Source organism: Hemiscyllium ocellatum, chromosome 37 (genome assembly GCF_020745735.1).
Source record: "Hemiscyllium ocellatum isolate sHemOce1 chromosome 37, sHemOce1.pat.X.cur, whole genome shotgun sequence".
Classification (NCBI taxonomy): Eukaryota; Metazoa; Chordata; class Chondrichthyes; order Orectolobiformes; family Hemiscylliidae; genus Hemiscyllium; species Hemiscyllium ocellatum.
This window is the reverse complement of record NC_083437.1, coordinates 44,271,273-44,299,232: the sequence shown is the minus strand read 5'-3', so window position 1 is coordinate 44,299,232 and position 27,960 is coordinate 44,271,273. Positions and strand designations below refer to the sequence as shown.

General features: G+C 47.6%; 4 protein-coding genes and 1 pseudogene across 6 annotated transcripts in view; 1 reads left to right on the top strand and 4 right to left on the bottom strand.

The window, feature by feature from the left end:
• LOC132833633 (polyhomeotic-like protein 2) overlaps window positions 1-27,960 on the top strand; it is a 470,309-nt gene that overhangs the window by 185,914 nt on the left and 256,435 nt on the right. The gene's annotated exons all lie outside the window — the stretch shown is intronic.
• LOC132833536 (uncharacterized) lies at window positions 2,844-5,417 on the bottom strand (the record flags this gene model as incomplete). The annotated part of the gene is made up of 4 exons (XM_060851897.1): window positions 2,844-2,936; window positions 3,097-3,293; window positions 3,337-3,477; window positions 5,306-5,417. Coding segments are annotated over 4 exons (543 nt in total), but the record flags the coding sequence as incomplete, so codon positions are not given.
• Window positions 6,763-8,030, bottom strand: LOC132833535 (uncharacterized; the record flags this gene model as incomplete). The annotated part of the gene is made up of 3 exons (XM_060851896.1): window positions 6,763-6,891; window positions 6,969-6,989; window positions 7,929-8,030. Coding segments are annotated over 3 exons (252 nt in total), but the record flags the coding sequence as incomplete, so codon positions are not given.
• LOC132833534 (putative uncharacterized protein DDB_G0271982) lies at window positions 15,575-16,835 on the bottom strand (annotated as a pseudogene).
• Window positions 18,215-27,804, bottom strand: LOC132833533 (smu-2 suppressor of mec-8 and unc-52 protein-like; the record flags this gene model as incomplete). Its single annotated transcript, XM_060851894.1, has 2 exons — window positions 18,215-18,289; window positions 27,691-27,804. Coding segments are annotated over 2 exons (189 nt in total), but the record flags the coding sequence as incomplete, so codon positions are not given.

Here is a 27,960-nt window from a genome sequence, read left to right as displayed (position 1 = left end):
GCCAGCCAATTCCTAATCCAAACCTCCAACTCCCCCTCAATGCCATACCTCCATATTTTTTGCAGTAGCCTACCATGGGGAACCTTATCAAACGCCTTACTAAAATCCATATACACCACATCTACTGCTTTACCCTCGTCCACCTCCTTGGTCACCTTCTCAAAGAACTCAATAAGGTTTGTGAGGCACGACCTGCCCTTCACAAAACCATGCTGACTATCCTTGATCACATTATTCCTATCCAGATGTTCATAAATCCTATCCCTTACATTTCTCTCTAAGACTTTGCCCACAACAGAACTGAGACTCACTGGCCTATAGTTACTCGGGCTATCCCTACTCCCCTTCTTGAACAAGGGAACCACATTCGCTCTCCTCCAGTCTTCTGGCACTATTCCCATAGACAACGACGACATAAAAATCAAGGCCAATGGCTCCGCTATCTCCTCCCTAGCTTCCCAGAGGATCCTAGGATAAATGCCATCAGGCCCAGGGGACTTAACTATTTTCATCCTTTCCAGTATTCCCCAGACCTCTTCCCTACATACCTCGAGGCCATCCATTCTAATCACTTGTGACTCAATATTCACATCAGCAACAGTGTCCTGTTCCTGAGTGAATACTGATGGAAAGTATTGATTTAGTGTCTCTCCAATCTCCTCCGCCTCCACGCACAACTTCCCACTACTATCCTTGACTGGACCGATACCTACCCTAGTCATCCTTTTATTCCTGACATACCTATAGAAAACCTTTGGGTTTTCCCTAATCCTACCAACTAAGGACTTTTCATGTCCCCTCCTTGCTGCTCTTAGCTCTCTCTTTAGATCCTTCCTGGCTACCTTATAACTCTCAATCACCCCAACTGAACCTTCACCCCTCATCTTTACATAGGCCGCCCTCTTCCCTTTCACAAGGGAATCCAATTCTTTATTAAACCACGACTCCCTCACAAGGCCCTTTACACCATGCCTGACTGGTACATACTTATCAAGGACACCCATTAGCTGTTCCTTGAACAATCTCCACATATCATTTGTGTTCTTCCCTTGAAGCCTATTTTTCCAATCCACGCATCCTGAGTCATGCCTCACCGCATCATAATTTCCCTGCCCCCAGCTATAGCTCTTGCCCTGCGGCGCACACTTATCCCTCTCCATCACTAGAGTAAAAGTCACTGAGTTGTGGTCACTGTCCCCGAAGTGCTCACCTACCTCCAAGTCTAACACCTGGCCTGGTTCGTTACCCAGAACCAAATCCAGTATGGCCTCACCTCTTGTTGGCCTGTCTACATATTGTGTCAGGAAACCCTCCTGCACACATTGGACATTTCTCTCTCGCTGTTTCTTTTTCTCTCTCGCTGTTTCTTTTTCTCTCTCTGTCGCTCTCTTTTTTTCTGTCGCGCGCTCACTTTTTCTGTCGTGCATTGGGCTTTTTCTCTCTCGCTCGCTTTTTCTCTCTCGCTCGCTTTTTCTCTCTCGCTTTTTCTGTTAGTCTCGCTCTCGCTTTTTATCTCCTCTCGCTCTCACTTTTTCTCTCTCATTCGCTTTTTCTCTCAATTGCTATTTCTCTCTCACTGTTTCTTTTCCTCTCGCTCGCTTTTCCTCTCGCTCGCTTTTTCTCTTTTACTGTCGCACTCGCTTTTACTGTCGCACGCTCGCTTTTTCTCTCCCGGTGTCTCGCTTTTTCTCACTCGCTCGCTTTTTCTGTCTGTCTCGCTCGCTTTTTGTCTCGCTCGCTTTTTCTCGCTCGCTTTTTATCTCCTCTCGCGCTCTCTTTTTCTCGCGCTCTCGCTTTTTTTCTCTCATTTGCTTTTTCTCTCGATTGCTTTTTCTCTCTCGCTCGCTTTTCCTCGCTCGCTTTTTCGCTTTTACTGTCGCGCGCGCTCGCTTTTTCTCTCGGTCTCTCGCTTTTTCTCTCTCTCTCTCTATCGCTCGCTTTTTCTATCTGTCTCGCTCACTTTTTGACTCGCTCGCTTTTTGTCTCGCTCGCTTTTTCTCTTTTACTGTCGCGCGCACGCTTTTACTGTCTCGGTCTCTCTTTTTTTCTCGCTCGCTTTTTCTCTCGCTTTTTTTTCTGGCATGCATTTTTCTTGCATACTTTCGCTTGCTTTTTCTCTCTCTCGCTCGCTTTTTCTGTCGCTCGCTCACTTTTTCTCTGTCTCGCGCTCTCGCGCTTTTTCTCTCTCGGTTGCTTTTTCACCCTCACTCGCCTTTTCTCTCTCGCTCGCTTTTTCTGTCTGTCTCTTTTTTTCTCTCTCGCTCGTTTTTTCTGTCTGTCTCGCGCTTTTTCACTCACTCATTTTATCTGTCACGCTCGCTTTTTCTGTCTGTCTCGCACGCTTTTTCTCTCGCCCGATCGCTTGTTTCTCGCACGCATTTTTCTCATGTTTTCTCTCGCTCGCTTTTTCTCTGTTGCTTTTTCTCCTGCTTGCTCGCTTTTCCTCCCGCTCGCTCGCATTTCCTCTTGTTCGCTTTTTCTCTCTCTCGCTCGCTTTTTCTGTCTTGCTCACTTTTTTTGCGTTCTTTTTCTGTCGCTCCCTCGCTTTTTCTCTCTCGATTTTTCTGGCTCGCCTGCTTTTTCTCTGTCTCGTGCTCTCGCGCTTTCTCTCTCGCTCGCTTTTTCTGTCTGTCTCTTGCTTTTTTTCTCACGCTTTTTCACTCGCTCGTTTTATCTGTCACGCTCACTTTTTCACTCGCTTTTTCTGTCTTGTCTCGCTCGCTTTTTCTCGCTCGCTTTTTCTCTCTTGCTCTTTCTCTCTCCCGCTTGCTCGCTTGCTTTCTCTCTCCTGCTCGCTCGCTTTTTCTCTCCCGCTCGCTTTTTCTCTCCCGCTCGCTTTTTCTCTATCTCACGCTCTTTTTCTCTCTCTCGCGCTTTTTCACCTGCTCGCTCGCTTTTTTCTCTCTCTCTCGCTTTTTCTCTCTCCCGCTCGCTCGCTTTTTCTCTCTGTCTCTCGCTCGTTTTATCTGTCTGGTTCGCTTGTTTTTTGTCTCGCTCACTCGCTCCTTTTTCAGTCTCGCTCACATTTTCTGTGTCTCACTCGCTTTTTCGCGCTCTCTTTTTCTGTTGTGCTCTCTTTTGCTGTCGCTCTCTCACCTTTTTTCTCTCTCTCTCCCTCTCTCTCGCTTTCTCGCTTTTTCTCTTTCTCGCTTTTTTCTCGCATGTTTTCTCTCGCTCGCTTTTGCTCTCTCTCGCTTGCTTTTTTTCTCTCTCGCTTGCTTTTTCTCCCGCTTGCTTGCTTTTTCTCCCACTCACTCGCTTTTTCTCGGTCACTTTTTCTCGCTCGCTTTTCTCTCGCGTGCGCTTTGTCTCTGTCGCGCGCACTTTGTCTCTCACTTTGTCGCTCAATTTTTCTCAATCGCTTTTTCTCACGCTCGCTTTTTCTCTGTTGTTTTTTCTGTCGGTCTGTCTTGCTTTTTTTGTCGGTCGCTCTCGCTTTTTTGCGCTCTTTTTCTGTTGCTCTCTCTCCCTTTTTCTCTTTCTCGATTTTTCTCACTCGCTCACGTTTTCTCTGTCTTGCTTGCTTTTTCGCTCGCTTTTTCTCCCGCGCGCTCGCTTTTTCTCCCGCGCGCTCGCTTTTTCTCCCGCGCGCTCGCTTTTTCTCCCGCGCGCTCGCTTTTTCTCCCGCGCGCTCGCTTTTTCTCCCGCGCGCTCGCTTTTTCTCCCGCGCGCTCGCTTTTTCTCCCGCGCGCTCGCTTTTTCTCCCGCGCGCTCGCTTTTTCTCCCGCGCGCTCGCTTTTTCTCCCGCGCGCTCGCTTTTTCTCCCGCGCGCTCGCTTTTTCTCCCGCGCGCTCGCTTTTTCTCCCGCGCGCTCGCTTTTTCTCCCGCGCGCTCGCTTTTTCTCCCGCGCGCTCGCTTTTTCTCCCGCGCGCTCGCTTTTTCTCCCGCGCGCTCGCTTTCTCTCTCTTTCACTGTTTCTCCCTGTCTCTTGCTTTTCACTCACTTTTTCTCTCTCTCTCTTGCTTTTTAGCTTTCTCTCTCCCTCGCGCTCGCCTTTTCTCTCTCCCTCGCGCTCGCCTTTTCTCTCTCCCTCGCGCTCGCCTTTTCTCTCTCCCTCGCGCTCGCTGTTTCTCTCCTCGCGCTCGTTTCTTCTGTCTCGCTCGCTTTTTCTGTCTGTGTGTCTCGCTTTTTCTCTCTCGCTCGCAATTTTGCTCTCGCTCGCTTTTTCTCCCTTTTTCTCTCTCGCTTTTTCTCTCGTGCGCTTTCGCTTTTTCTCACTCTCTCGCTTTATCTCCCTCTCTATCTCGCTTTATCTCTCGCGTTTTCTCTCTCTCGCGTTTTCTCTCTCTCGCGTTTTCTCTCTCTCGCGTTTTCTCTCTCCCGCTCGCTCGTTTTTTCTCCCGCTCACTTTTTCTCTCTCTCTTTTTCTCTATCTCGCTCGCTTTTTCTCTATCTCGCTCGCTTTGTCTCTCTCTCTCTCTCACTGTGTCTCTCAATTTTTCTCACTCGCTTTTTCTCCTGCTCGCTTGCTTTTTTTCTCTCTCGCTCGCTTTTTCGCTCTCGCTTTTTTCTCTCCCGCTCGCTCGCTTTTTCTCTCTTGCTCGTTTTAACTGTCTCGCTCGCTTTTTCTCTCGCTCACTCGCTTTTTCGCGCTCTTTTGCTGTCGCGCTCTCACCTTTTCTCTCTCGCTTTTTATCTCTCTCTCGCTTTTTCTCTTTCTCGCTTTTTCTCTCTCGCATGTTTTCTCGCTCGCTTTTTCACTATCTCACTCGCTTTTTCTCTCGCTCGCTTTTTCTCTCTCTTGCTGTTTCTTTTTCTCTCTCTCGCCTTTTTGCTCCCGCTCGCTTGCTTTTTCTTTCTCTCACTCTCTCTTTCTCTCTCGCGCGCTTTTTCTCTCACTTTGTCTTGCTCACTTTTTCTCCCGCTCGCTTTTTCTCTCGCTTTTTCTGTCGGTCTGTCTCGCTTCTCGCTCACTTTTTCTCTCTCTCGCTCGCTTTTTCTCTCTTGCTTTTTCTCTCTCTTGCTGTTTCTTTTTCTCTCACCCGCTTTTTCACTCTCACATTTTCCCCCTCTCGCTCTTACTGTCTGGCTCGTTCACTTTCTCTCTCTCGCTCGCTTTTTCTCTTTCTGTCGCTCTCTCTTTTAGTGCCGCTCTCTTTTTCTGTCGCGTTTTCTGTTGCGCTCTCTTTTTCTGTCGGTCTCTCTTGCTTTTTCTCTCTCTTGCTTTTTCTCACTCGCTCACTTTTTCTCTGTCTCACTCTCTCGTGCTTTTTCTCTCTCGCTCGCCTTTTCTCTCTCGCTCGCTTTTTCTGTCTGTGTCTCACTTTTTCTCTCTCGCTCGTTTTATCTGTCTCGCTCACTTTTTGTCTCTCTTGCTCGCTTTTCCTCTCACTCTGGCTTGCTTTTTTTCGCTCGCTTTTCTCACTCACTTTCCTCACTCGCTTTTGCTCTCTCGCTTGCTTTTTCACTCGCCTTCTCTCTCTCTCTCTTTCTCTCTCTCTCTCTTTCTCTCTCTCGCGCTCGCCTTTTCTCTCTCGCGCTCGCCTTTTCTCTCTCGCGCTCGCCTTTTCTCTCTCGCGCTCGCCTTTTCTCTCTCGCGCTCGCCTTTTCTCTCTCTCTTGCTCGCTTTGTCTCTCACTCTGTCTCGCTATTTCTCCCTCGCTCGCTTTTTCTCTCGCTTGCTTTTGCTCTCTCTCTCGCTCGCTTTTTCTCTCTCTCGCTCGCTTTTTCTCTCTCTCTCTCACTTTTTTCTCTCTCGCTCTCTCACTTTTTCTCTCGCTCGCTTTTTCTGTCTGTCTCCCTTGCTTTCTCTCTCTCTCTCTCTCCTCTCTCTCTCTTGCTTCCTCTCTCGCGCTCACTTTTTCTCTCGCTCGCTTTTTCTCTTCTCTTTCGCTTTTTCTCTCATTCTCTCTCACTTTTTCTCTCGCTCTCTTGCTTTTTCTCTCATTCGCATTTTCTCTCGCTCGCTTTATCTCTCTTTCGCTGTTTCTTTTTGACACTCGTTTTTGCTCTCTCACTTTTTCCCTCTCGTGCTCGCTTTTTCCCCCTCACGCTTGCTTTTTCCCTCTCGGTCTCGCTTTTTCTCTCGTTCTCGCTTTCTCTCTCTCTTTTTCTCTCTCTCGCTTTTTCTCCCTTCCTCTTGCTTTTTCTCTCTCGCGCTCGCTTTTTCTCTCTTTCTCACTTTTTCTCTCTTTCTCACTTTTTCTCTCGCTCGCTTTTTCTCTCGCTTGCTTTTTCGCTCTCACTCGCTTTTTCTGTCTCTCTTGCTAGCTATTTCTCTCGTGCTCACTTTTTCCCTCTCTCGCTCGCTTTTTCTCTCTCTCTCGCTCGCTTTTTCTCTCTCTGTCGCTCGCTTTTTCTCTCTCTGTCGCTCGCTTTTTCTCTCTCTGTCGCTCGCTTTTTCTCTCTCTCTCGCTTTTTCTCTCTCACTCTCTTTTTCGCTCTCTCTTGCTTGCTTTTTCTCTCGTTCTCGCTTTCTCTCTCTCTCTTTCGCTTTTTCTCTCTCTCGCTCGCTTTTTCTGTCTGTCTCGCTTGCTTTTTCTCTCTCTCTTTCACCTTTTCTCTCACGCTCGCCTTTCTCTCTTTCTCTCTCTCTTGCTTTCTCTCTCTCTCTCTCTCTCTCTCTCTCTCGCTTTTTCTCTCTCGTTCGCATTTTCTCTCGCTCGCTTTATCTCTCTCGCTGTTTCTTTTTGTCTCTCGTTTTTGCTCTCTCGCTTTTATTCTCTCGCGCTCGCTTTTCCTCTCGCACTCGCTTTTCCTCTCGCGCTCGCTTTTCCTCTCGCGCTCGCTTTTTCTCTCGCTCTGTCTCGCGATATCTCTTGCTCACTTTCTCTCGCTCGCTTTTTCTCTCGCTTGCTTGCTCACTTTTTCGTTCTCTGTCGTTTTTCGTTCTCGCTTTTTCTCTCGCTGTCTCGCCTCACTTTCTCGCTTTCTCTCTCGCTCGTTTTTTTTCTCTCATGCTCGCTTCTTCTGTCTCGCTCTTTTTTTCTGTCTCTCTCGCTCGCTTTTTCTTGCTCGCATTTTCTCACTCTCTCTTGCTTTTTCACTCGCTTTCTCTCTCTCTCCCGCTCGCCTTTTCTCTCTCTTTCTCTCGCCTTTTCTCTCTCGAGCTCGCTTTTTCTCTCTCTCTCGCTTGCCTTTCCCCTCTCTCTCTCTCTCTTTCTCCCGCTCGCCTTTTCTCTCGCGCTCGCTTTTCTCTCTCTCTCGCTCGCTTTTTTTCACTCTCTCTCTATCTCGCTCGCTTTTTCTGTCTGTCTCGCTCTCTCGCTTTTTCTCGCTCTCTCGCTTTTTCTCGCTCTCTCGCTTTTTCTCGCTCTCTCGCTTTTTCTCTCGCTTTACACCTCTCTCGCTTTTTCTTCTGCTTGCTCGCTTTTTCTCCCTCTCGCTCGCTTTTTCTCCCGCTCGCCTTTTCTCTCGCGCTCGCTTTTCTCTCTCTCTCGCTTTTGCTCCCTCTCTCTTGCTTTTTCGCTCGCTTTTTCTTGCTCGCTTTTTCTGTCTCTCCCTCGCTTTTTCTGTCTTGCTCGCTTTTTCTCGCTCTCTCGCTTTTTCTCGCTCTCTCGCTTTTTCTCTCGCTTTACACCTCTCTCGCTTTTCACCTCTCTCGCTTTTTCTTCTGCTTGCTCGCTTTTTCTCCCTCTCGCTCGCTTTTTCTCCCGCTCGCTCGCTTTTTCGCTCTCACTCTCACTTTTTCATTGTCTCTCGTTCTCGCTTTCTCTCTCGTTCTCGCTTTCTCTCTCGTTCTCGCTTTCTCTCTCGTTCTCGCTTTCTCTCTCTTTCGCTTTTGCTCCCTCTCTCTTGCTTTTTCGCTCGCTTTTTCTTGCTCGCTTTTTCTGTCTCTCCCTCGCTTTTTCTGTCTTGCTCGCTTTTTCTCGCTCTCTCGCTTTTTCTCTTGCTCGCTTTTTCTGTCTCACACTTTCTCGCTATTTTTCTCTTGCTATTTTTTTCTCGCTTTTTCTCTCGCTCGCTAGCTTTTTTTCTCTCTCGCTCGCTTTTTCTTGCTCGCTCCCTTTTTCTCGCTCGCTCGCTTTTTCTGTCTGTCTTGCTTGCTTTTCGCGCTCTCTTTTTCTGTCTTGTCGCTCTTTTCTCTCTCGCTCTTTTCTCTCTCACTCTGTCTCGCGATTTCTCTCGCTCTGTCTCGCGATTTCTCTATCTTGCTCGCTTTTTCTCTCTTTCGCTCTTTCTCCCCCCCTTGCTTTTTTTCTCTCTCTCTCGCCTTTCTCTCTCTGTCGCTCTCGCCTGTTCTCTGTCGCTCTCGCCTGTTCTCTGTCGCTCTCGCCTGTTCTCTGTCGCTCTCGCCTGTTCTCTGTCGCTCTCGCCTGTTCTCTGTCGCTCTCGCCTGTTCTCTGTCGCTCTCGCCTGTTCTCTGTCGCTCTCGCCTGTTCTCTGTCGCTCTCGCCTGTTCTCTGTCGCTCTCGCCTGTTCTCTGTCGCTCTCGCCCGCTTTTTCTCTCTCTCTCTCTGGCTTTTTCTCTCTCTCTCTCTCTGGCTTTTTCTCTCTCTCTCTCTCTGGCTTTTTCTCTCTCTCTCTCTCTGGCTTTTTCTCTCTCTCTCTCTCTGGCTTTTTCTCTCTCTCTCTCTCTGGCTTTTTCTCTCTCTCTCTCTGGCTTTTTCTCTCATTCGCTTTTTCTCTCTTTCTCTCTCGCGCGCTCTCTCTTTTTCTCTCTCGTTTGCTTTTTCTCGCTCGCTCTGTCTCGCTTTTTCTTACGCTTGCTTTTTCTCACTCGCTTTTTCTGTCTCGTGCTCTCATTATTTCTCTCGTTGCTATTTCTTCTTCTCGCTTTTTCTCGCTCGCTCGCTTTTTCTGTCTGTCGTGCTCGCTTTTTCGCGCTCTTTTTCTGTCTTGTCGCTCTTTTCTCGCTCGCTCTTTTCTCGCTCGTCTCGCGCTCTCGCTCGCTTTCTCTCGCTCTCACTCGCGATTTCTCTCACTCACTTTCTCTCTCGCGCTTGCTGTTTCTCTCGCTCGCTTTTTCTCCTCGCTTTTTCGCTCTCGATCGCTCGCTTTTTCGCTCTTGCTCGCTTTTTCTCTCGCTCTCTAGCTTTTGTGCTCTCTTGCTTTTGCTCTCTCTCGCTTTTTCTGTCTCTCTCGCTTTTTCTGTCTCTCTCGCTTTTTCTGTCTCTCTCGCTTTTTCTGTCTCTCTCGCTTTTTCTCTTTCGCGCTCACTTTTTCTCTCTCTCGCTCGCTTTTTCGCTCTCACTTCTTCGCTCTCACTTTTTCACTGTTTCTCTTGCTCGCTTTTTCTCTTGTTCTCGCTTTCTCTCTCTCTCTCTCTCTCTCTCTCTCTCTCTCTCACATTTTCTCTCTTTCGCTTTTTCTCCCTCTCTTGCTTTTTCACTCACTTTTTCTCCCTCTTGCTCGCCTTTTCTCTTGCTCGCTCGCTTTTGTTCTCTCGCTTTTTCTGTCTCTCGCTCGCTTTTTCTCTCTCGCTCTTGCTCGCTATTTCTCTCTCTCTTGCTATTTCTCTCTTCTCGCTATTTCTCTCTCTCTCGCTTTTTCTCCCCCTCGCTCACTTTTTCTCACTCGCTCGCTTTTTCTGTCTTGCTCGCTTTTTCGCGCTCTTTTTCTGTCTTGTCGCTCTTTTCTCGCTCTGTCTCACGCTCTCGCTCGCTTTCTCTCGCTCTCACTCGCGATTTCTCTCACTCACTTTCTCTCTCGCGCTCGCTGTTTCTCTCGCTCGCTTTTTCTCCTCGCTTTTTCGCTCTCGCTCGCTCGCTTTTTCGCTCTCGCTCGCTCGCTTTTTCGCTCTCGCTCGCTTTTTCTCTCGCTCTCTAGCTTTTGTGCTCTCTTGCTTTTGCTCTCTCGCTTTTTCTGTCTCTCTCGCTTTTTCTGTCTCTCTCGCTTTTTCTGTCTCCCTCGCTTTTTCTATCTCCCTCTCGCTCACTTTTTCTCTCTCTCGCTCGCTTTTTCGCTCTCACTTTTTCACTGTTTCTCTTGCTCGCTTTTTCACTTGTTCTTGCTTTCTCTCTCTCTCTCTCTCACTTTTTCTCTCTTTCGCTTTTTCTCCCTCTCTTGCTTTTTCACTCACTTTTTCTCCCTCTTGCTCGCCTTTTCTCTCGCTCGCTCGCTTTTGGTCTCTCACTTTTTCTGTCTCTCGCTCGCTTTTTCTCTCTCGCTCTTGCTCGCTAGTTCTCTCTCTCTTGCTAGTTCTCTCTTCGCGCTATTTCTCTGTCTCTCACTTTTTCTCACTCGCTCGCTTTTTCTGTCTTGTCGCTCTTTTCTCTCTCTCTCTTTTCTCTCTCGCTTGCTTTTTCTCTCGCTCTGTCTCGCGATTTCTCTCTCGCGCTTGCTTTTTTGTCGGTCTCTCTCGCTTGTTTTTTCGTTCGCTTGCTTTTTCAGTCTCGCTTTTTGTGTCTGTCTCACTTGCTTTTTCGCGCTCTCTTTTTCTGTTATGCTGTCTTTTGCTGTCACTCTCGCTTTTTCTCTCTCTCTCGCTTTTTCTCTCTCTTGCTTTTTCTCTCTCCCGCTCGCTCGTTTTTTCTCTCCAGCTCGTTTTTTTCTCTCCAGCTCGTTTTTTCTCTCCAGCTCGTTTTTTCTCTCCAGCTCGCTTTTTCTCTCTCTCTTTGTCTGGCTGTCTCTCTCTTAATTTTTGCTCACTTTCGCTTTTTCACTCGCTTTTTCTCTCCCTCTCTCTCTCTCTCTCTCTCTCGCCTTTTCTCTCTCTCTCTCGCCTTTTCTCTCTCGCGCTCGCCTTTTCTCTCGCTTGCTTTTTCGCTCTTGCTCGCTTTTTCTTTCACTCTGTCTTGCTATTTCTCTCTCGCTCACTTTTTCCCTCTTCCTCACTCGCTTTTTCTCTCACTTGCTTTTGCTCTCCCTCTCTCTCGCTTTTTCTCTCTCTCTCACTTTTTCTCTCATTCGCTTTTTCTCTCCCTCTCTCACTTGCTTTTTCTGTCGGTCTCCCTTGCTTTTTCTCCCTCTCTCTCTTGCTTTCTGTCTCGCCCTCACTTTTCCTGTCTCGCCCTCGCTTTTTCTCGCTCGCTTTTTCTGTCTCGCGCTTTCTCGCTATTTCTCTCTCTTGCTATTTTTCTCTTCTCGCTATTTTTCTCTCTCGCTTTTTCTCCCACTCGCAAGCTTTTTTTCCTCTCGCTCACTTTTTCTCTCGTTCGCTTTTTCTCTCTTTCTCTCTCTTTTTCTCTCTCGTTCGCTTTTTCTCTCTCTTTTTCTCTTTCGCGCTCGCTTTTTCGCTTGCTCTGTCTCGCTTTTTCTTACTCTCGCTTTTGCTCGCTCGCTTTTTCTGTCTCGCGCTTGCTCGCTTTTTGTCTCGTGCTCTCGCTATTTCTCTCTTCTCGCTATTTCTCTCTCTCTCGCTTTTTCTCCCCATTGCTCGCTTTTTCTCTCGCTCGCTTTTTCTCGCTCGCTTGCTTTTTCTGTCTGTCTTGCTCGCTTTTTCTTGCTCTCTTTTTCTGTCTTGTCGCTCTTTTCTCTCGCTCGCTCTTTTCTCTTGCTCGCTTTTTCTGTCTCGCTCTTGCTCGCTTTTTCTGTCTCGCGCTTTCTAGCTATTTCTTTCTCTCTCGCTATTTTTCTCTCTCTCGCTTTTTCTACCCCTCGCTAGCTTTTTTTCTCTCTCCCTCTCGCTTTTTCTCTCGTTCGCTTTTTCTCTCTCTTTTTCTCTTTCGTGCTCGCTTTTTCACTCGCTCTGTCTCGCTTTTTCTTACGCTCGCTTTTCCTCGCTCGCTTTTTCTGTCTCTCGCTCGCTTTTTCTGTCTCGCGCTCTCGCTATTTCTCTCTCTCCTCGCTATTTCTCTCTCTCCTCGCTATTTCTCTCGCTCGCTTTTTCTTGCTCACTCGCTTTTTCTGTCTGTCGTGCTCGCTTTTTCGTGCTCTTTTTCTGTCTTGTCGCTCTTTTCTCGCTCGCTCTTTTCTCGCTCGCTCTTTTCTCGCTCGTCTCACTCTCTCGCTCGCTTTTTCGTGCTCGCTTTTTCGCTCTCACTTTTTCACTGTTTCTCTTGCTCGCTTTTTCTCTTGTTCTCGCTTTCTCTCTCTCTCTCTCTCTCACTTTTTCTCTCTTTCGCTTTTTCTCCCTCTCTTGCTTTTTCACTCACTTTTTCTCCCTCTTGCTCGCCTTTTCTCTCGCTCGCTCGCTTTTGCTCTCTCGCTTTTTCTGTGTCTCGCTCGCTTTTTCTCTCTCGCTCTTGCTTGCTATTTCTCTCTCTTGCTATTTCTCTCTTCTCGCTATTTCTCTCTCGCTCGCTTTTTCTCCCCCTCGCTCACTTTTTCTCACTCGCTCGCTTTTTCTGTCTTGCTCGCTTTTTCGCGCTCTTTTTCTGTCTTGTCGCTCTTTTCTCGCTCGTCTCACGCTCTCGCTCGCTTTCTCTCGCTCTCACTCGCGATTTCTCTCACTCACTTTCTCTCTCGCGCTCGCTGTTTCTCTCGCTCGCTTTTTCTCCTCGCTTTTTCGCTCTCGCTCGCTCGCTTTTTCGCTCTCGCTCGCTTTTTCTCTCGCTCTCTAGCTTTTGTGCTCTCTTGCTTTTGCTCTCTCTCGCTTTTTCTGTCTCTCTCGCTTTTTCTATCTCCCTCTCGCTCGCTTTTTCTCTTTCGCGCTCACTTTTTCTCTCTCTCGCTCGCTTTTTCGCGCTCACTTTTTCGCTCTCACTTTTTCACTGTTTCTCTTGCTCGCTTTTTCTCTTGTTCTCGCTTTCTCTCTCTCTCTCTCTCTCTCTCTCACTTTTTCTCTCTTTCGCTTCCTCTCTTGCTTTTTCACTCACTTTTTCTCCCTCTTGCTCGCCTTTTCTCTCGCTCGCTCGGTCGCTTTTGGTCTCTCACTTTTTCTGTCTCTAGCTCGCTTTTTCTCTCTCGCTCTTGCTCGCTAGTTCTCTCTCTCTTGCTATTTCTCTCTTCGCGCTATTTCTCTCTCTCTCGCTTTTTCTCCCCCTCGCTCACTTTTTCTCACTCGCTCGCTTTTTCTGTCTTGTCGCTCTTTTCTCTCTCTCTCTTTTCTCTCTCGCTTGCTTTTTCTCTCGCTCTGTCTCGCGATTTCTCTCTCGCGCTTGCTTTTTTGTCGGTCTCTCTCGCTTGTTTTTTTGTTCGCTTGCTTTTTCAGTCTCGCTTTTTGTGTCTGTCTCACTTGCTTTTTCGCGCTCTCTTTTTCTGTTATGCTGTCTTTTGCTGTCACTCTCGCCTTTGTTCTCTCTCGCTTTTTCTCTCTCTCTCTCTTGCTTTTTCTCTCCCCCGCTCGCTCGTTTTTTCTCTCCAGCTCGTTTTTTCTCTCCAGCTCGTTTTTTCTCTCCAGCTCGCTTTTTCTCTCTCTCTCGCTTTTTCTCTCTCGCGCGCTTTTTCTCTCTCTCTTTGTCTGTCTGTCTCTCTCTTAATTTTTGCTCACTTTCGCTTTTTCACTCGCTTTTTCTCTCCCCCTCTCTCTCTCTCTCTCTTGCCTTTTCTCTCGCTTGCTTTTTCGCTCTTGCTCGCTTTTTCTTTCACTCTGTCTTGCTATTTCTCTCTCGCTCACTTTTTCCCTCTTCCTCACTCGCTTTTTCTCTCACTTGCTTTTGCTCTCCCCCTCTCTCGCTTTTTCTCTCTCTCTCACTTTTTCTCTCATTTGCTTTTTCTCCCTTTCTCTTGCTTTTTCTCTCCCTCTCTCACTTGCTTTTTCTGTCGGTCTCCCTTGCTTTTTCTCCCTCTCTCTCTTGCTTTCTGTCTCGCCCTCGCTTTTCCTGTCTCGCCCTCGCTTTTTCTCGCTCTCTCGCTTTTTCTCTCGCTCACTTTTTCTGTCTCACGCTTTCTCGCTATTTCTCTCTCTTGCTATTTTTCTCTTCTCGCTATTTTTCTCTCTCGCTTTTTCTCCCACTCGCAAGCTTTTTTTCTCTCTCGCTCACTTTTTCTCTCGTTCGCTTTTTCTCTCTTTCTCTCTTTTTCTCTCTCGTTCGCTTTTTCTCTCTTTTCTCTTTCGCGCTCACTTTTTCGCTCGCTCTGTCTCGCTTTTTCTTACACTCGCTTTTGCTCGCTCGCTTTTTCTGTCTCGCGCTTGCTCGCTTTTTGTCTCGCGCTCTCGCTATTTCTCTCTTCTCGCTATTTCTCTCTCTCTCTCTCTCTCTCGCTTTTTCTCCCCCTTGCTCGCTTTTTCTCTCGCTCGCTTTTTCTGTCTCGCTCTTGCTCGCTTTTTCTGTCTCGCGCTTTCTAGCTATTTCTTTCTCTCTTGCTATTTTTCTCTCTCTCACTTTTTCTACCCCTCGCTAGCTTTTTTTCTCTCTCCCTCTCGCTTTTTCTCTCGTTCGCTTTTTCTCTCTCTTTTTCTCTTTCGCGCTCGCTTTTTCACTCGCTCTGTCTCGCTTTTTCTTACGCTCGCTTTTCCTCGCTCGCTTTTTCTGTCTGTCGCTCGCTTTTTCTGTCTGTCGCTCGCTTTTTCTGTCTGTCGCTCGCTTTTTCTGTCTGTCGCTCGCTTTTTCTGTCTGTCGCTCGCTTTTTCTGTCTGTCGCTCGCTTTTTCTGTCTGTCGCTCGCTTTTTCTGTCTCTCTCCTCGCTATTTCTCTCTCTCTCCTCGCTATTTCTCTCTCTCGCTTTTTCTCTCGCTCGCTTTTTCTTGCTCACTCGCTTTTTCTGTCTGTCGTGTTCGCTTTCTCGTGCTCTTTTTCTGTCTTGTCGCTCTTTTCTCGCTCGTCTCACTCTCGCTCGCTTTTTCTCCTGCTCTCTCGCTTTTTCTCTCTCTCACTTTTCTGTCTCTCTCGCTTTTTCTATCTCCCTCTCGCTCGCTTTTTCTCTTCCACGCTCGCTTTTTCTCTCTCTCACTCGCTTTTTCGCTCTCACTTTTTCAGTTTCTCTTGCTCGCTTTTTCTCTCGTTCTCGCTTTCTCTCTCTCTCTTGCTTTTTCTCTCGCTTGCCTTTTCTCTCTCTTGCTCGCTTTTTCTCGCTCTCTCACTTTTTTTCTCTCGCTGGCTCGCTTTTGCTCTCTCGCTTATTCTGTCTCTCACTCGCTTTTTCTGTCTCGCGCTTTCTCACTATTTCTCTCTCGCTCGCTTTTTCTCTCACTCGCTTTTTCTGTCTGTCTTGCTCGCTTTTTCGCACTCTCTTTTTCTGTCTTGTCGCTCTTCTCTCTCGCTCACTTTTTCTCTCGCTCTGTCTCGCGATTTCTCTCGCTCTCTGGCTCGCGATTTCTCTCTCGCTCTCTGGCTCGCGATTTCTCTCTCGCTCTCTGGCTCGCGATTTCTCTCTCGCTCTCTGGCTCGCGATTTCTCTCCCGCTCTCTGGCTCGCGATTTCTCTCTTTCGCTTTTTCTCTCTCTCTCTCTCGCTTTTTCTCTCTCTTGCTTTTTCTCTCTCTCTTGCTTGTTTTTCCTCTCACTCTCTCTCTCGCCATTTCTCTCTCTCTCGCCTTTTCTCTCTCGCCTTTTCTCTGTCGCTCTCGCCTTTTCTCTCGCTTGCTTTTTCTCTCTTTCTCTCTAGCTTTTTTTCTCTCTCGCTATTTCTTTTTGTCTCTCTCGCTTTTTCTCTCTCTCGCTCGCTTTTTCTCTCTCGCTCGCTTTTTCGCTCTCACTGTCACTTTTTCACTGTCTCTCTTGCTTGCTTTTTCTCTCGTTCTCGCTTTCTCTCTCTCTCTCACTTTTTCTCTTTCGCTTTTTCTCCCCTCTTGCTTTTTTTTCTCTCTCGCTTGCTTTTTCTCTCTGTCTCGCTTGTTTTTCCACTCACTCACTCACTCACTCACTCTCTCTCTCTCTCTCTCTCTCTCTCTGTCGCTCTCGCCTTTTCTCTCTCTCGCCTTTCTCTCTCTCTCTCTCTCTGTCGCTCTCGCCTTTTCTCTGTCACTCTCGCCTTTTCTCTCTCTCGCTTTTTCTCTCCTTTCTTTCTGGTTTTTTTTCTCTCTCGCTGTTTCTTTTTCTCTCTCTCGCTTTTTCTCTCTCTCGCTCGCTTTTTCTCTCGTTCGCTTTTTCTCTCTTTCTCTCTCTCTCTCTTTCTGTCTCGCACTCTCTCTCTTTTTCTCTCTGGTTCGCTTTTTCTCTCTCGCTTTTTCTCTTTCGCGCTCGCTTTTTCGCTCTTACTGTCACTTTTTCACTGTCTCTCTTTCACTGTCTCTCTTGCTTTTTCTCTCGTTCTCGCTTTCTCTCTCTCTGTCTCTCTCTCACTTTTTCTCTCTTTGGCTTTTTCTCCCTCTCTCTTGCTTTTTCACTCACTTTTTCTCTCTCGCTTGCCTTTTCTCCCTCCCGCTCGCTTTTTCTCCCTTCTGTTCGCTTTTTCTGTCTCTCTCGCTCGCTTTTTCTCTCGCTCGCTTTTTCGCTCGCTCTGTCTCGCTTTTTCTGTCTCTCGCTCACTTTTTCTCTTGCTCGCTTTTTCTGTCTCGCTCTTGCTCGCTTTTTCTGTCTTGCACGCTCTCGCTATTTCTCTCTTTCTCTCGCTATTTCTCTCTTCTCGTTATTTCTCTCTCTCTCTCGCTTTTTCCTCCCCCTCGCTCGCTTTTTCTCTCTCTTGCTCGCTTTTTCTGTCTGGCTTGCTCGCTTTTTCGCGCTCCCTTTTTCTGTTTTGTTGCTCTTTTCGCTCTCGCTCTTTTCACTCTCGCTCGCTTTTTCTAGCGCTCTTGCTCGCTTTTTCTAGCGCTCTCGCTTGCTTTTTCTAGCTCTCTCGCTCATTTTTTCTAGCTCTCTCACTCGCTTTTTCTCGCTCTCTTGCTCGCGATTTCTCTCGTTCTGTCTTGCGATTTCTCTCGCTCGCTTGCTCACTTTTTTGTTCTCTCGCTCGCTTTTTCGTTCTCGCTCTCACTTTTTCTCTCGCTCTGTCTCGCCTCGTTTTCTCGCTTTCTCTCTCTCTCTCTCTCTCTCTCTCACTCGCTTTTTCTCCCACTCGCTTCTTCTGTCTCGCTCGCTTTTTCTGTCTCACTCGCTCGCTTTTTCGCTCTCGCGCTCGCTTTGTCGCTCTCACTCTCTCTTTTTCCCTGTCTCTCTTGCTCGCTTTTTCTCTCGTTCTCGCTTTCTCTCTCTCTCTCTCACTTTTTCTCTCTTTCGCTTTTTATTCCTCTCTCTTGCTTTTTCACTCACTTTTTCTCTCTCTCGCCTTTTCTCTCCCTCTCGCTCGCTTTTTCTCCCTCTCACTCGCTTTTTCTAGCTCTCTCACTCGCTTTTTCTCCCTCTTGCTCGCTTTTTCTAGCTCTCTTGCTCGCTTTTTCTCCCTCGCGCTCGCTTTTTCTCCCTCGCGCTCGCTTTTCCGCTGGCTCTGTCTCGCATTTTCTTGCTCTCACGCTTTTGCTCTCTCGCTTTTTCACTCTTGCTCGCTTTTTCTGTCTCGTGCTCTCTCGCAATTTCTCCCCCTTGCTCGCTTTTTCTCTCACACTCGCTTTTTCTCTCCGCTCGCTCGCTTTTTCTGTCTGTCTTGCTCGCTTTTCCGCACTCTCTTTTTCTGTCTTGTCGCTCTTTTCACGCTCGCTCTTTTCACGCTCGCTCTTCTCGCTCGCTCTTTTCTCGCTCTCGCTCGCTCTGTCTCGTGATTTCTCTCGCTCGCTTTTTCACTCGCTCGCTTGCTCACTTTTTCGTTCTTTCGCTCGCTTTTTCGTTCTCTCGCTCGCTTTCTCACGCTCTCGCTTTTTCTCTCTCACTCATTTTTTTTCTCGCTCGCTTCTTCTGTCTCGCTCGCTCGCTTTTTCTCTCTCGTTCGCCTTTTCTCTCTCGTTCGCCTTTTCTCTCGCTCGCTTTATCGCACTCTGTCTCGATTTTTTTCTCTCGCTCTCTCGCTTTTTCGCTCTTGCTTTTTCTCTTGCTCTCTTGCTTTTGTGCTCTCTCACTTTTGTTCTCTTACTTTTTTTTTCTTTTTCACTTTTTCTCTCTCTTGCTCTTTCACTCACATTTTCTCTCTCGCTTTTTCTCTCTCTCTCTCACGCTCGCCTTTTCTCCCTCTCGCTCGCCTTTTCTCCCTCTCGCTCGCTTTTTCTCTCGCTCGCTTTTTTTTCTCTCTCTCGGTCGCTTCTTCTGTCTCGCTGGCTTTTTCACGCTCTGTCTCCCTTTTGCGCTCTCTGGCTTTATCCCTCGCTTTTTCTCCTGCTCTCTCGCTTTTTCTCTCGTTCGCTTTTTCTCCTGCTCTCGCTCGCTTTTTCGCTCTCGTTTTTTCTGTCTCGCTCGTTTTTTCTGTCTCGCTCGCTTTATCTGTCTCGCTCGCTTTTTCTGTCTCTCTCTTGCTCGCTTTTTCTCTCGCACTCGCTTTTTCTCTCTCGCTTTTGCGCTCTCTTGCTCGCTTTTTCTGTCTGTCTCTCTTGCTTTTTTTTCGCGCTCTCGCTTTTTCGCTCTCGCTTTTTCTCTCGCTTTTTGTCTCTCTCGCTCGCTTTTTTTCTCTCTCGCTCGCTTTTTCTCTCGTTCGCTTTTTTTTCTCTCTCTCTCGGTCGCTTTTTCTGTCTCTCTTGCTCGCTTTTTTTCTTGCTCTGTCTCGCTTTTTCTCGCTCGCTTTTTCTCTCTCCCTCTCGCTTTTTCGTGCTCTCACTTATTCTTTCGCTCTTTCTCTCTCGCTCTCTCGCTTGCTTTTTTGCTTTCGCTTGCTTTTTCGCTCTCTTGTTTGCTTTTTCTCTCGTTCTCGCTTTCTCTCTTACTTTTCTCTTTCGCTTTTTTTCCCTCTCTCTCGCTCCCCTTTTCTCTCTTTTGCTTTTTCTCTTGCTCGCTTTTTCTCTCTCTCGCTGTTTCTTTTTGGCTCTCTCTCGCTTTTTCTGAATCTCTCGCTCGCTTATTCTCTCTCTCTCTCTTGCTTTTTCTCTCTTACTCTCGCTTTTTCCCTCACTCTCACTCTTTCTCTCTCGTTCGCTCTTTTTCTCTCGCTCTCACTCTTTCGCTCTCGCTCGCTTTTTCTGTCTCTCTTGCTCGCTGTCTCTCCTTCGCTTTCACTCTCCCTTTTTCGCTCTTGCTTGCTTTTTCTCTCGCTCTCTCGCTTTTTTTCTCTCTCTCGCTCGCTTCTTCTGTTTCGCTCGCTTTTTCTGTCTCTCGCTTTTTCCTCCCGCTCGCTTTTTCACGCTCTCACTTTTTCTCCCTCGCTCTCTCGCTTTTTCTCTCTCACTCTCTCGCCTTTTCTCTCGCTCTGTCGCTTTTCTGCTCTCGCTTTTCCGCTCTCTCGCTTTTTCTCTCTCGCTCTCTCTCGCTATTACTCTCTCTCTCGCTATTACTCTCTCTCTCGCTATTACTCTCTCTCTCGCTATTACTCTCTCTCGCTATTACTCTCTCTCGCTATTACTCTCTCTCTCGCTTTTTCTCCCTCGCTCGCTTTTGCTCTCTCTCTTGATTGCTTCTTCTGTCTGTCTCGCTTCTTCTGTCTGTCTCTCGCTTTTTTTCTCTCTCTTGCTCGCTTTTTCTCTCGCTCGCTTTTTCTGTCTCGCTCGCTTTTTCTGTCTGTCTCTCGCTTTTTTTTCTCTCTTGCTCGCTTTTTCTGTTGCTCGTTTTTCTGTCTCGCTCGCTTTTTCTGTCTGTCTCTCGCTTTTTTTCTCTCTCTTGCTCGCTCTTTCTGTCTCGCTCACTCTTTCTGTCTCGCTCGCTCTTTCTGTCTCGCTCGCTTTTTCACGCTCTCGCTTTTTCTCCCTCGCGCTCTCGCTTTTTCCCTCTCACTTTTTCTCTCGCTCTCTTGCTTTTCTGCGCTCTCGCTTTTCCGCTATCTCGCTTTTTCTGTCTCGCTATTTCTCTCTCTCTCTCGCTTTCTCTCCCTCGCTCGCTTTTTCTCTCTCTCGCTCACTTTTTCTCCGTCTCTTGCTTTTTCTCTCTCTCGCTCGCTTTTTCTCTCCCTCGCTCGCTTTTTCTCTCTCTCTGTCTCGCTCGCCTCTTCTGTCTCGCTCGCCTCTTCTGTCTCGCTCGCCTCTTCTGTCTCGCTCGCCTCTTCTGTCTCGCTCGCTTCTTCTGTCTCGCTCGCTTCTTCTCTCCCTCTTGCTCGCTTTTTCTGTCTCGCTCGCTTTTTCTGTCTCTCTCGCTTTTTCTGTCTGTCTCTCGCTTTTTTTTTCTCTCTCTTGCTCGCTTTTTCTGTCTTGCTCGCTTTTTCTGTCTTGCTCGCTTTTTCTGTCTCTCTCTCTTTTTCTGTCTGTCTCTCGCTTTTTTTCTCTCTTGCTCACTTTTTGTCTCGCTCGCTTTTTCTGTTGCTCGTTTTTCTGTCTCTCTCGCTTTTTCTGTCTCTCTCGCTTTTTTTCTCTCTTGTTCGCTTTTTCTCTCGCTCGTTTTTTCTTTCTCGCTCGTTTTTTCTTTCTCGCTCGTTTTTTCTTTCTCGCTCGTTTTTTCTTTCTCGCTCGTTTTTTCTGTCTCGCTCGTTTTTTCTGCCTCGCTCGCTTTTTTCTCTCTGTCGCTCGCTTTTTTCTGTCTCTTGCTCGCTTTTTCTCTCGCGCTCGCTTTTTCTCTCTCGCTTTTGCGCTCTCGCTCGCTTTTTCTGTCTGTCTCTTGCTTTTTTTCGCTCTCGCTCGCTTTTTCTGTCTCGCTCGCTTTTTCTGTCTCGCTCGCTTTTTCTGTCTGTCTCTGTCTGTCTCTCGCTTTTTTTTCTCTCGCTCGCTTTTTCTGTCTCGCTCGCTTTTTCTGTCTCGCTCACTTTTTCTGTCTCGCTCGCTTTTTCTGTTGCTCGTTTTTCTGTCTCTCTCACTTTTTCAGCCTGTCTCGCTTTTTTTCTCTCTCTTGCTCGCTTTTTCTGTCTCGCTTGCTTTTTCTGTCTGTCTCTCGCTTTTTTCTCTCGTTCGCTTTTTCTCTCGCTCGTTTTTTCTGTCTCGCTCGCTTTTTCTGTCTCTCTCTCTTTTTCTGTCTGTCTCTCGCTTTTTTTCTCTCTCTTGCTCACTTTTTGTCTCGCTCGCTTTTTCTGTTGCTCGTTTTTCTGTCTCTCTCACTTTTTCTGTCTCTCTCGCTTTTTTTCTCTCTTGTTCGCTTTTTCTTTCTCGCTCGTTTTTTCTGTCTCGCTCGTTTTTTCTGTCTCGCTCGTTTTTTCTGTCTCGCTCGTTTTTTCTGTCTCCCTCGTTTTTTTTCTCTCTGTCGCTCGCTTTTTCTGTCTCTCTCTTGCTCGCTTTTTCTCTCGCTCGCTTTTTCTCTCTCGCTTTTGCGCTCTCGCTCGCTTTTTCTGTCTGTCTCTTGCTTTTTTTCGCTCTCGCTCGCTTTTTCTGTCTCGCTCGCTTTTTCTGTCTCGCTCGCTTTTTCTGTCTGTCTCTCGCTTTTTTTTCTCTTGCTCGCTTTTTCTGTCTCGCTCGCTTTTTCTGTCTGTGTCTCACTTTTTTTCTCTCTCGCTCGCTTTTTCTGTTGCTCGTTTTTCTGTCTCTCTCACTTTTTCAGCCTGTCTCTCGCTTTTTTTCTCTCTCTTGCTCGCTTTTTCTGTCTCGCTTGCTTTTTCTGTCTGTCTCTCGCTTTTTTCTCTCGTTCGCTTTTTCTCTTGCTCGTTTTTTCTGTCTCGCTCGTTTTTTCTGTCTCGCTCGCTTTTTTCTCTCTGTCGCTCGCTTTTTCTGTCTCTCTCTTGCTCGCTTTTTCTCCCTCGCTTTTGCGCTCTCTCGCTCGCTTTTTCTGTCTGTCTCTCTTGCTTTTTTTCGCTCTCGCTCGCTTTTTCACTCTCGCTCGCTTTTTCTGTCTGTCTCTCTTGCTTTTTTTCGCTCTCGCTCGCTTTTTCTCGCGCTCGCTTTTTTTTCTCGCTTTTTCTGTCTCGCTTGCTTCTTCTGTCTCGCTCGCTTTTTCTGTCTCGCTCGCTCGCTTTTTTCTCTCTCTTGCTCGCTTTTTCTCTTCCTCGCTTTTTCTGTCTCGCTTGCTTTTTCTGTCTGTCTCTCGCTTTTTTTTCTGTCTCGCTCGCTTTTTCTGTCTCGCTCGCTTTTTCTGTCTCGCTCGCTTTTTCTGTCTCGCCTGCTTTTTCTGTCTGTCTCTCGCTTTTTTCTCTCTCTTGTTCGCTTTTTCTCTCGCTCTCTTGCTTTTCTGCTCTCTCGCTTTTCCGCTCTCTCGCTTTTTCTGTCTCTCTCTTTTTCTCTCACTCTGTCTCGCTCTCTCGCTCGCTTTTTCAGTCTCGCTCGCTTTTTCTGTCTCGCTCGCTTTTTCTGTCTCGCTCGCTTTTTCTGTCTCGCTTGCTTTTTCTCTCAGGTTCACTTTTTCTCTCGCTCGCTTTTTCTCTTGCTCTCTCACTTTTGCTCTCGCTCTCTCGCTTTTGCTCTCTCGCTCTCTCGCTTTTCCGCTCTCGCTCTCTCGCTTTTCCGCTCTCGCTTTTTCCGTCTCTCTCTTTCTTTTTCTCTCAGTCTCTCTCACTATTACTCTCTCGCTCGCTTTTTCTCTCTCTCGCTCGCTTTTTCTCTCTCTTTCTCTTGCTCGCTTTTTCCGTCTCGCTCGCTTTTTCCGTCTCGCTCGCTTTTTCTGTCTGTCTCTCTCTTTTTTTCTCTCTTGTTCGCTTTTTCTCTCTCGCTCGTTTTTTTCTGTCTCGCTCGTTTTTCTGTCTCGCTCACTTTTTCTCTCTGTCTCTCGCTTTTTTTCTCTCTCTCGCTCGCTTCTTCTGTCTCGCTCGCTTCTTCTGTCTCGCTCGCTTCTTCTGTCTGGCTCTCACTTTTTTCTCGCTCGCATTTTCGCTCTCGCTCGCTTTTTCTGTCTCTTGCTCGCTTTTTCTCTCGCGCTCGCTTTTTCTCTCTCGCTTTTGCGCGCTCTCGCTCGCTTTTTCTGTCTGTCTCTCGCTTTTTTTCTCGCATGCTCGCTTTTTCTGTCTCGCTCGCTTCTTCTGTCTCGCTCGCTTCTTCTGTCTGGCTCTCACTTTTTTCTCGCTCGCATTTTCGCTCTCTCGCTCGCTTTTTCTGTCTCTCTCTTGCTCGCTTTTTCTCTCGCGCTCGTTTTTTCTCTCTCGCTTTTGTGCTCTCCCGCTCGCTTTTTCTGTCTGTCTCTCGCTCGCTTTTTTGCGCTCTCGCTTTATTTTTCTCGCTTCTTCTGTCTCGCTCGCTTTTTCTGTCTGTCTCTCGCTTTTTTCTCTCTCTCGCTCGCTTCCTCTGTCTCGCTCGCTTCTTCTGTCTCTCTCGCTCGCTTTTTCTCTCTCGCTCGCTTTTTCTCTCTCGCTCGCTTTTTCTCTCGCTCGCTTTTTCTCTCTCACTCGCTTTTTCTGTCTGTCTCTCGCTTTTTTTCTCTCTCTCGCTTGCTTTTTCTGTCTCTCTCGCTCGCTTTTTTCTCTCGCTCGCATTTTCGCGCGCTCGCTCGCTTTTTCTGTCTCTCTCTCGCTTGCTTTTTCTGTCTCTCTCGCTCGCTTTTTTCTCTCGCTCGCATTTTCGCGCTCTCGCTTGCTTTTTCTGTCTCTCTCTCTCGCTCGCTTTTTCTCTCGCTCTGTCTCGCTTTTTTGCTCTCGCTCGCCTTTTCGTGCTCTCGCTTTTTTTCTCGCCTTTTCTGTCTCTCTCGCTTGCTTTTGTTCTCTCACTTGCTTTTTCTCTCCCTCGCTTTTTCTGTCTCGCTTTTTCTCTCGTTCTCGCTTTCTCTCTCACTTTTCTCTTTCGCTTTTTTTCCCTCTCTCTCACTCCCCTTTTCTCTCTCTCGCTTTTTCTCTTCTCTTTTGCTTTTTCTCTCGCTTGCTTTTTCTCTCTCTCGCTGTTTCTTTTTGGCTCTCTCTCGCTTTTTCTGAATCTCTTGCTCGCTTTTTCTCTCTCTCTTGATTGCTTCTTCTGTCTCGCTCGCTTCTTCTGTCTCGCTCGCTTTTTCTGTCTCGCTCGCTTTTTCTGTCTCGCTCGCTTTTTCTGTCTCGCTCGCTTTTTCTGTCTGTCTCGCTCGCTTTTTTCTCTCGTTTGCTTTTTCTCTTGCTCGTTTTTTCTGTCTCGCTCGCTTTTTTCTCTCTGTCGCTCGCTTTTTCTGTCTCGCTCACTTTTTCTGTCTGTCTCTCGCTTTTTTCTCTCGTTCGCTTTTTCTCTTGCTCGTTTTTTCTGTCTCGCTCGTTTTTTCTGTCTCGCTCGCTTTTTTCTCTCTGTCGCTCGCTTTTTCTGTCTCTCTCTTGCTCGCTTTTTCTCTCGCGCTCGCTTTTTCTCCCTCGCTTTTGCGCTCTCTCGCTCGCTTTTTCTGTCTGTCTCTCTTGCTTTTTTTCGCTCTCGCTCGCTTTTTCACTCTCGCTCGCTTTTTCTGTCTGTCTCTCTTGCTTTTTTTCGCTCTCGCTCGCTTTTTCACTCTCTCTCGCTTTTTCTCGCGCTCGCTTTTTTTTCTCGCTTTTTCTGTCTCGCTTGCTTCTTCTGTCTCGCTCGCTTTTTCTGTCTCGCTCGCTCGCTTTTTTCTCTCTCTTGCTCGCTTTTTCTCTTCCTCGCTTTTTCTGTCTCGCTTGCTTTTTCTGTCTGTCTCTCGCTTTTTTTTCTGTCTCGCTCGCTTTTTCTGTCTCGCTCGCTTTTTCTGTCTCGCTCGCTTTTTCTGTCACGCCTGCTTTTTCTGTCACGCCTGCTTTTTCTGTCTCGCCTGCTTTTTCTGTCTGTCTCTCGCTTTTTTCTCTCTCTTGTTCGCTTTTTCTCTCGCTCTCTTGCTTTTCTGCTCTCTCGCTTTTCCGCTCTCTCGCTTTTTCTGTCTCTCTCTTTTTCTCTCACTCTGTCTCGCTCTCTCGCTCGCTTTTTTGCTCTCTCGCTCGCTTTTTCTGTCTCGCTCGCTTTTTCTGTCTCGCTCGCTTTTTCTGTCTCGCTTGCTTTTTCTCTCAGGTTCACTTTTTCTCTCGCTCGCTTTTTCTCTTGCTCTCTCGCTTTTGCTCTCGCTCTCTCGCTTTTCCGCTCTTGCTTTTTCCGTCTCTCTCTTTCTTTTTCTCTCAGTCTCTCTCACTATTACTCTCTCGCTTTTTCTCTCTCTTTCTCTTGCTCGCTTTTTCCGTCTCGCTCGCTTTTTCTGTCTCGCTCGCTTTTTCTGTCTGTCTCTCTCTTTTTTTCTCTCTTGTTCGCTTTTTCTCTCTCTCTTGATTGCTTCTTCTGTCTCGCTCGCTTTTTCTGTCTCGCTCGCTTTTTCTGTCTCGCTCGCTTTTTCTGTCTCTCTCTCTCGCTTGCTTTTTCTCTCGCTGTGTCTCGCTTTTTTGCTCTTGCTCGCCTTTTCGTGCTCTCGCTTTTTTTCTCGCCTTTTCTGTCTCTCTCGCTTGCGTTTGTTCTCTCACTTGCTTTTTCTCTCCCTCGCTTTTTCTGTCTCGCTTTTTCTCTCGTTCTCGCTTTCTCTCTCACTTTTCTCTTTCGCTTTTTTTCCCTCTCTCTCACTCCCCTTTTCTCTTCTCTTTTGCTTTTTCTCTCGCTTGCTTTTTCTCTCTCTCGCTGTTTCTTTTTGGCTCTCTCTCGCTTTTTCTGAATCTCTTGCTCGCTTTTTCTCTCTCTCTTGATTGCTTCTTCTGTCTCGCTCGCTTTTTCTGTCTCGCTCGCTTTTTCTGTCTCGCTCGCTTCCACTGTCTGTCTCTCGCTTTTTTCTCTCTCTCGCTCACTTTTTCTGTCTCGCTCGCTTTTTTCTCTGTCTCGCTTTTTTCTCTCCCTCGCTCGCTTTTTCTCTCTCTCTCCCTCGCTCGGTTTTTTCGTTCTGTCGCTCGGTTTTTTCGTTCTGTCGCTCGGTTTTTTCGTTCTGTCGCTCGGTTTTTTCGGTCTGTCGCTCGGTTTTTTCTCTCTGTCGCTCGGTTTTTTCTGTCTGTCGCTCGGTTTTTTCTCTCTGTCGCTCGGTTTTTCTGTCTCTCTCGCTTTTTCTGTCTGTCTCTTGCTTTTTCTCTCGCTCGTTTTTTCTTTCTCGCTCGTTTTTTCTTTCTCGCTCGTTTTTTCTTTCTCGCTCGTTGTTTCTTTCTCGCTCGTTGTTTCTTTCTCGCTTGTTTTTTCTGTCTCGCTCGCTTTTTTCTCTCTCTCGCTCGCTTTTTCTGTCTCGCTCGCTTTTTCTCTCTCGCTTTTGCGCGCTCTCGCTCGCTTTTTCTGTCTGTCTCTTGCTTTTTTTCGCTCTCGCTCGCTTTTTCTGTCTCGCTCGCTTTTTCTGTCTCGCTCGCTTTTTCTGTCTCGCTCGCTTTTTCTGTCTGTCTCACTCGCGCTTTTTCTCGCTCGCTTTTTCTGTCTCGCTCGCTTTTTCTGTCTCGCTCGCTTTTTCTGTCTGTCTCTCGCTTTTTTTTCTCGTTCGCTTTTTCTCTTGCTCGTTTTTTCTGTCTCGCTCGTTTTTTCTGTCTCGCTCGCTTTTTCTGTCTGTCTCTCGCTTTTTTCTCTCGTTCGCTTTTTCTCTCGTTCGCTTTTTCTCTTGCTCGTTTTTTCTGTCTCGCTCGTTTTTTCTGTCTCGCTCGCTTTTTTCTCTCCGTCGCTCGCTTTTTCTGTCTCGCTCGCTTTTTCTGTCTCTCTCTTGCTCGCTTTTTCTCTCGCGCTCGCTTTTTCTCCCTCGCTTTTGCGCTCTCTCGCTCGCTTTTTCTGTCTGTCTCTCTTGCTTTTTTTCGCTCTCGCTCGCTTTTTCACTCTCGCTCGCTTTTTCTGTCTCTCTCTTGCTCGCTTTTTCTCTCGCGCTCGCTTTTTCTCCCTCGCTTTTGCGCTCTCTCGCTCGCTTTTTCTGTCTGTCTCTCTTGCTTTTTTTCGCTCTCGCTCGCTTTTTCACTCTCGCTCGCTTTTTCTGTCTGTCTCTTGCTTTTTTTCGCTCTCGCTCGCTTTTTCTCGCGCTCGCTTTTTTTTCTCGCTTTTTCTGTCTCGCTTGCTTCTTCTGTCTCGCTCGCTTTTTCTGTCTCGCTCGCTCGCTTTTTTCTCTCTCTTGCTCGCTTTTTCTCTTCCTCGCTTTTTCTGTCTCGCTTGCTTTTTCTGTCTGTCTCTCGCTTTTTTTTCTCTCTCGCTCGCTTTTTCTGTCTCGCTCGCTTTTTCTGTCTCGCCTGCTTTTTCTGTCTGTCTCTCGCTTTTTTCTCTCTCTTGTTCGCTTTTTCTCTCGCTCTCTTGCTTTTCTGCTCTCTCGCTTTTCCGCTCTCTCGCTTTTTCTGTCTCTCTCTTTTTCTCTCACTCTGTCTCGCTCTCTCGCTCGCTTTTTCGCTCTCTCGCTCGCTTTTTCGCTCTCTCGCTCGCTTTTTCTGTCTCGCTCGCTTTTTCTGTCTCGCTTGCTTTTTCTCTCAGGTTCACTTTTTCTCTCGCTCGCTTTTTCTCTTGCTCTCTCACTTTTGCTCTCGCTCTCTCGCTTTTGCTCTCTCGCTCTCTCGTTTTTCCGCTCTCGCTTTTTCCGTCTCTCTCTTTCTTTTTCTCTCAGTCTCTCTCACTATTACTCTCTCGCTCGCTTTTTCTCTCTCTCGCTTGCTTTTTCTCTCTCTTTCTCTTGCTCGCTTTTTCCGTCTCGCTCGCTTTTTCCGTCTCGCTCGCTTTTTCCGTCTCGCTCGCTTTTTCTGTCTGTCTCTCTCTTTTTTTCTCTCTTGTTCGCTTTTTCTCTCTCGCTCGTTTTTTCTGTCTCGCTCGTTTTTCTGTCTCGCTCACTTTTTCTCTCTGTCTCTCGCTTTTTTTCTCTCTCTCGCTCGCTTCTTCTGTCTCGCTCGCTTCTTCTGTCTCGCTTGCTTCTTCTGTCTGGCTCTCACTTTTTTCTCGCTCGCATTTTCGCTCTCGCTTGCTTTTTCTGTCTCTTGCTCGCTTTTTCTCTCGCGCTCGCTTTTTCTCTCTCGCTTTTGCGCTCTCTCGCTCGCTTTTTCTGTCTGTCTCTCGCTTTTTTTCTCGCATGCTCGCTTTTTCTGTCTCGCTCGCTTATTCTGTCTCGCTCGCTTCTTCTGTCTGGCTCTCACTTTTTTCTCGCTCGCATTTTCGCGCTCTCGCTCGCTTTTTCTGTCTCTCTCTTGCTCGCTTTTTCTCTCGCGCTCGTTTTTTCTCTCTCGCTTTTGTGCTCTCCCGCTCGCTTTTTCTGTCTGTCTCTCGCTCGCTTTTTTGCGCTCTCGCTTTATTTTTCTCGCTTCTTCTGTCTCGCTCGCTTTTTCTGTCTGTCTCTCGCTTTTTTCTCTCTCTCGCTCGCTTCCTCTGTCTCGCTCGCTTCTTCTGTCTCTCTCGCTCGCTTTTTCTCTCTCGCTCGCTTTTTCTCTCGCTCGCTTTTTCTCTCTCACTCGCTTTTTCTGTCTGTCTCTCGCTTTTTTTCTCTCTCTCGCTTGCTTTTTCTGTCTCTCGCTCGCTTTTTTCTCTCGCTCGCATTTTCGCGCGCTCGCTCGCTTTTTCTGTCTCTCTCTCGCTTGCTTTTTCTGTCTCTCTCGCTCGCTTTTTTCTCTCGCTCGCATTTTC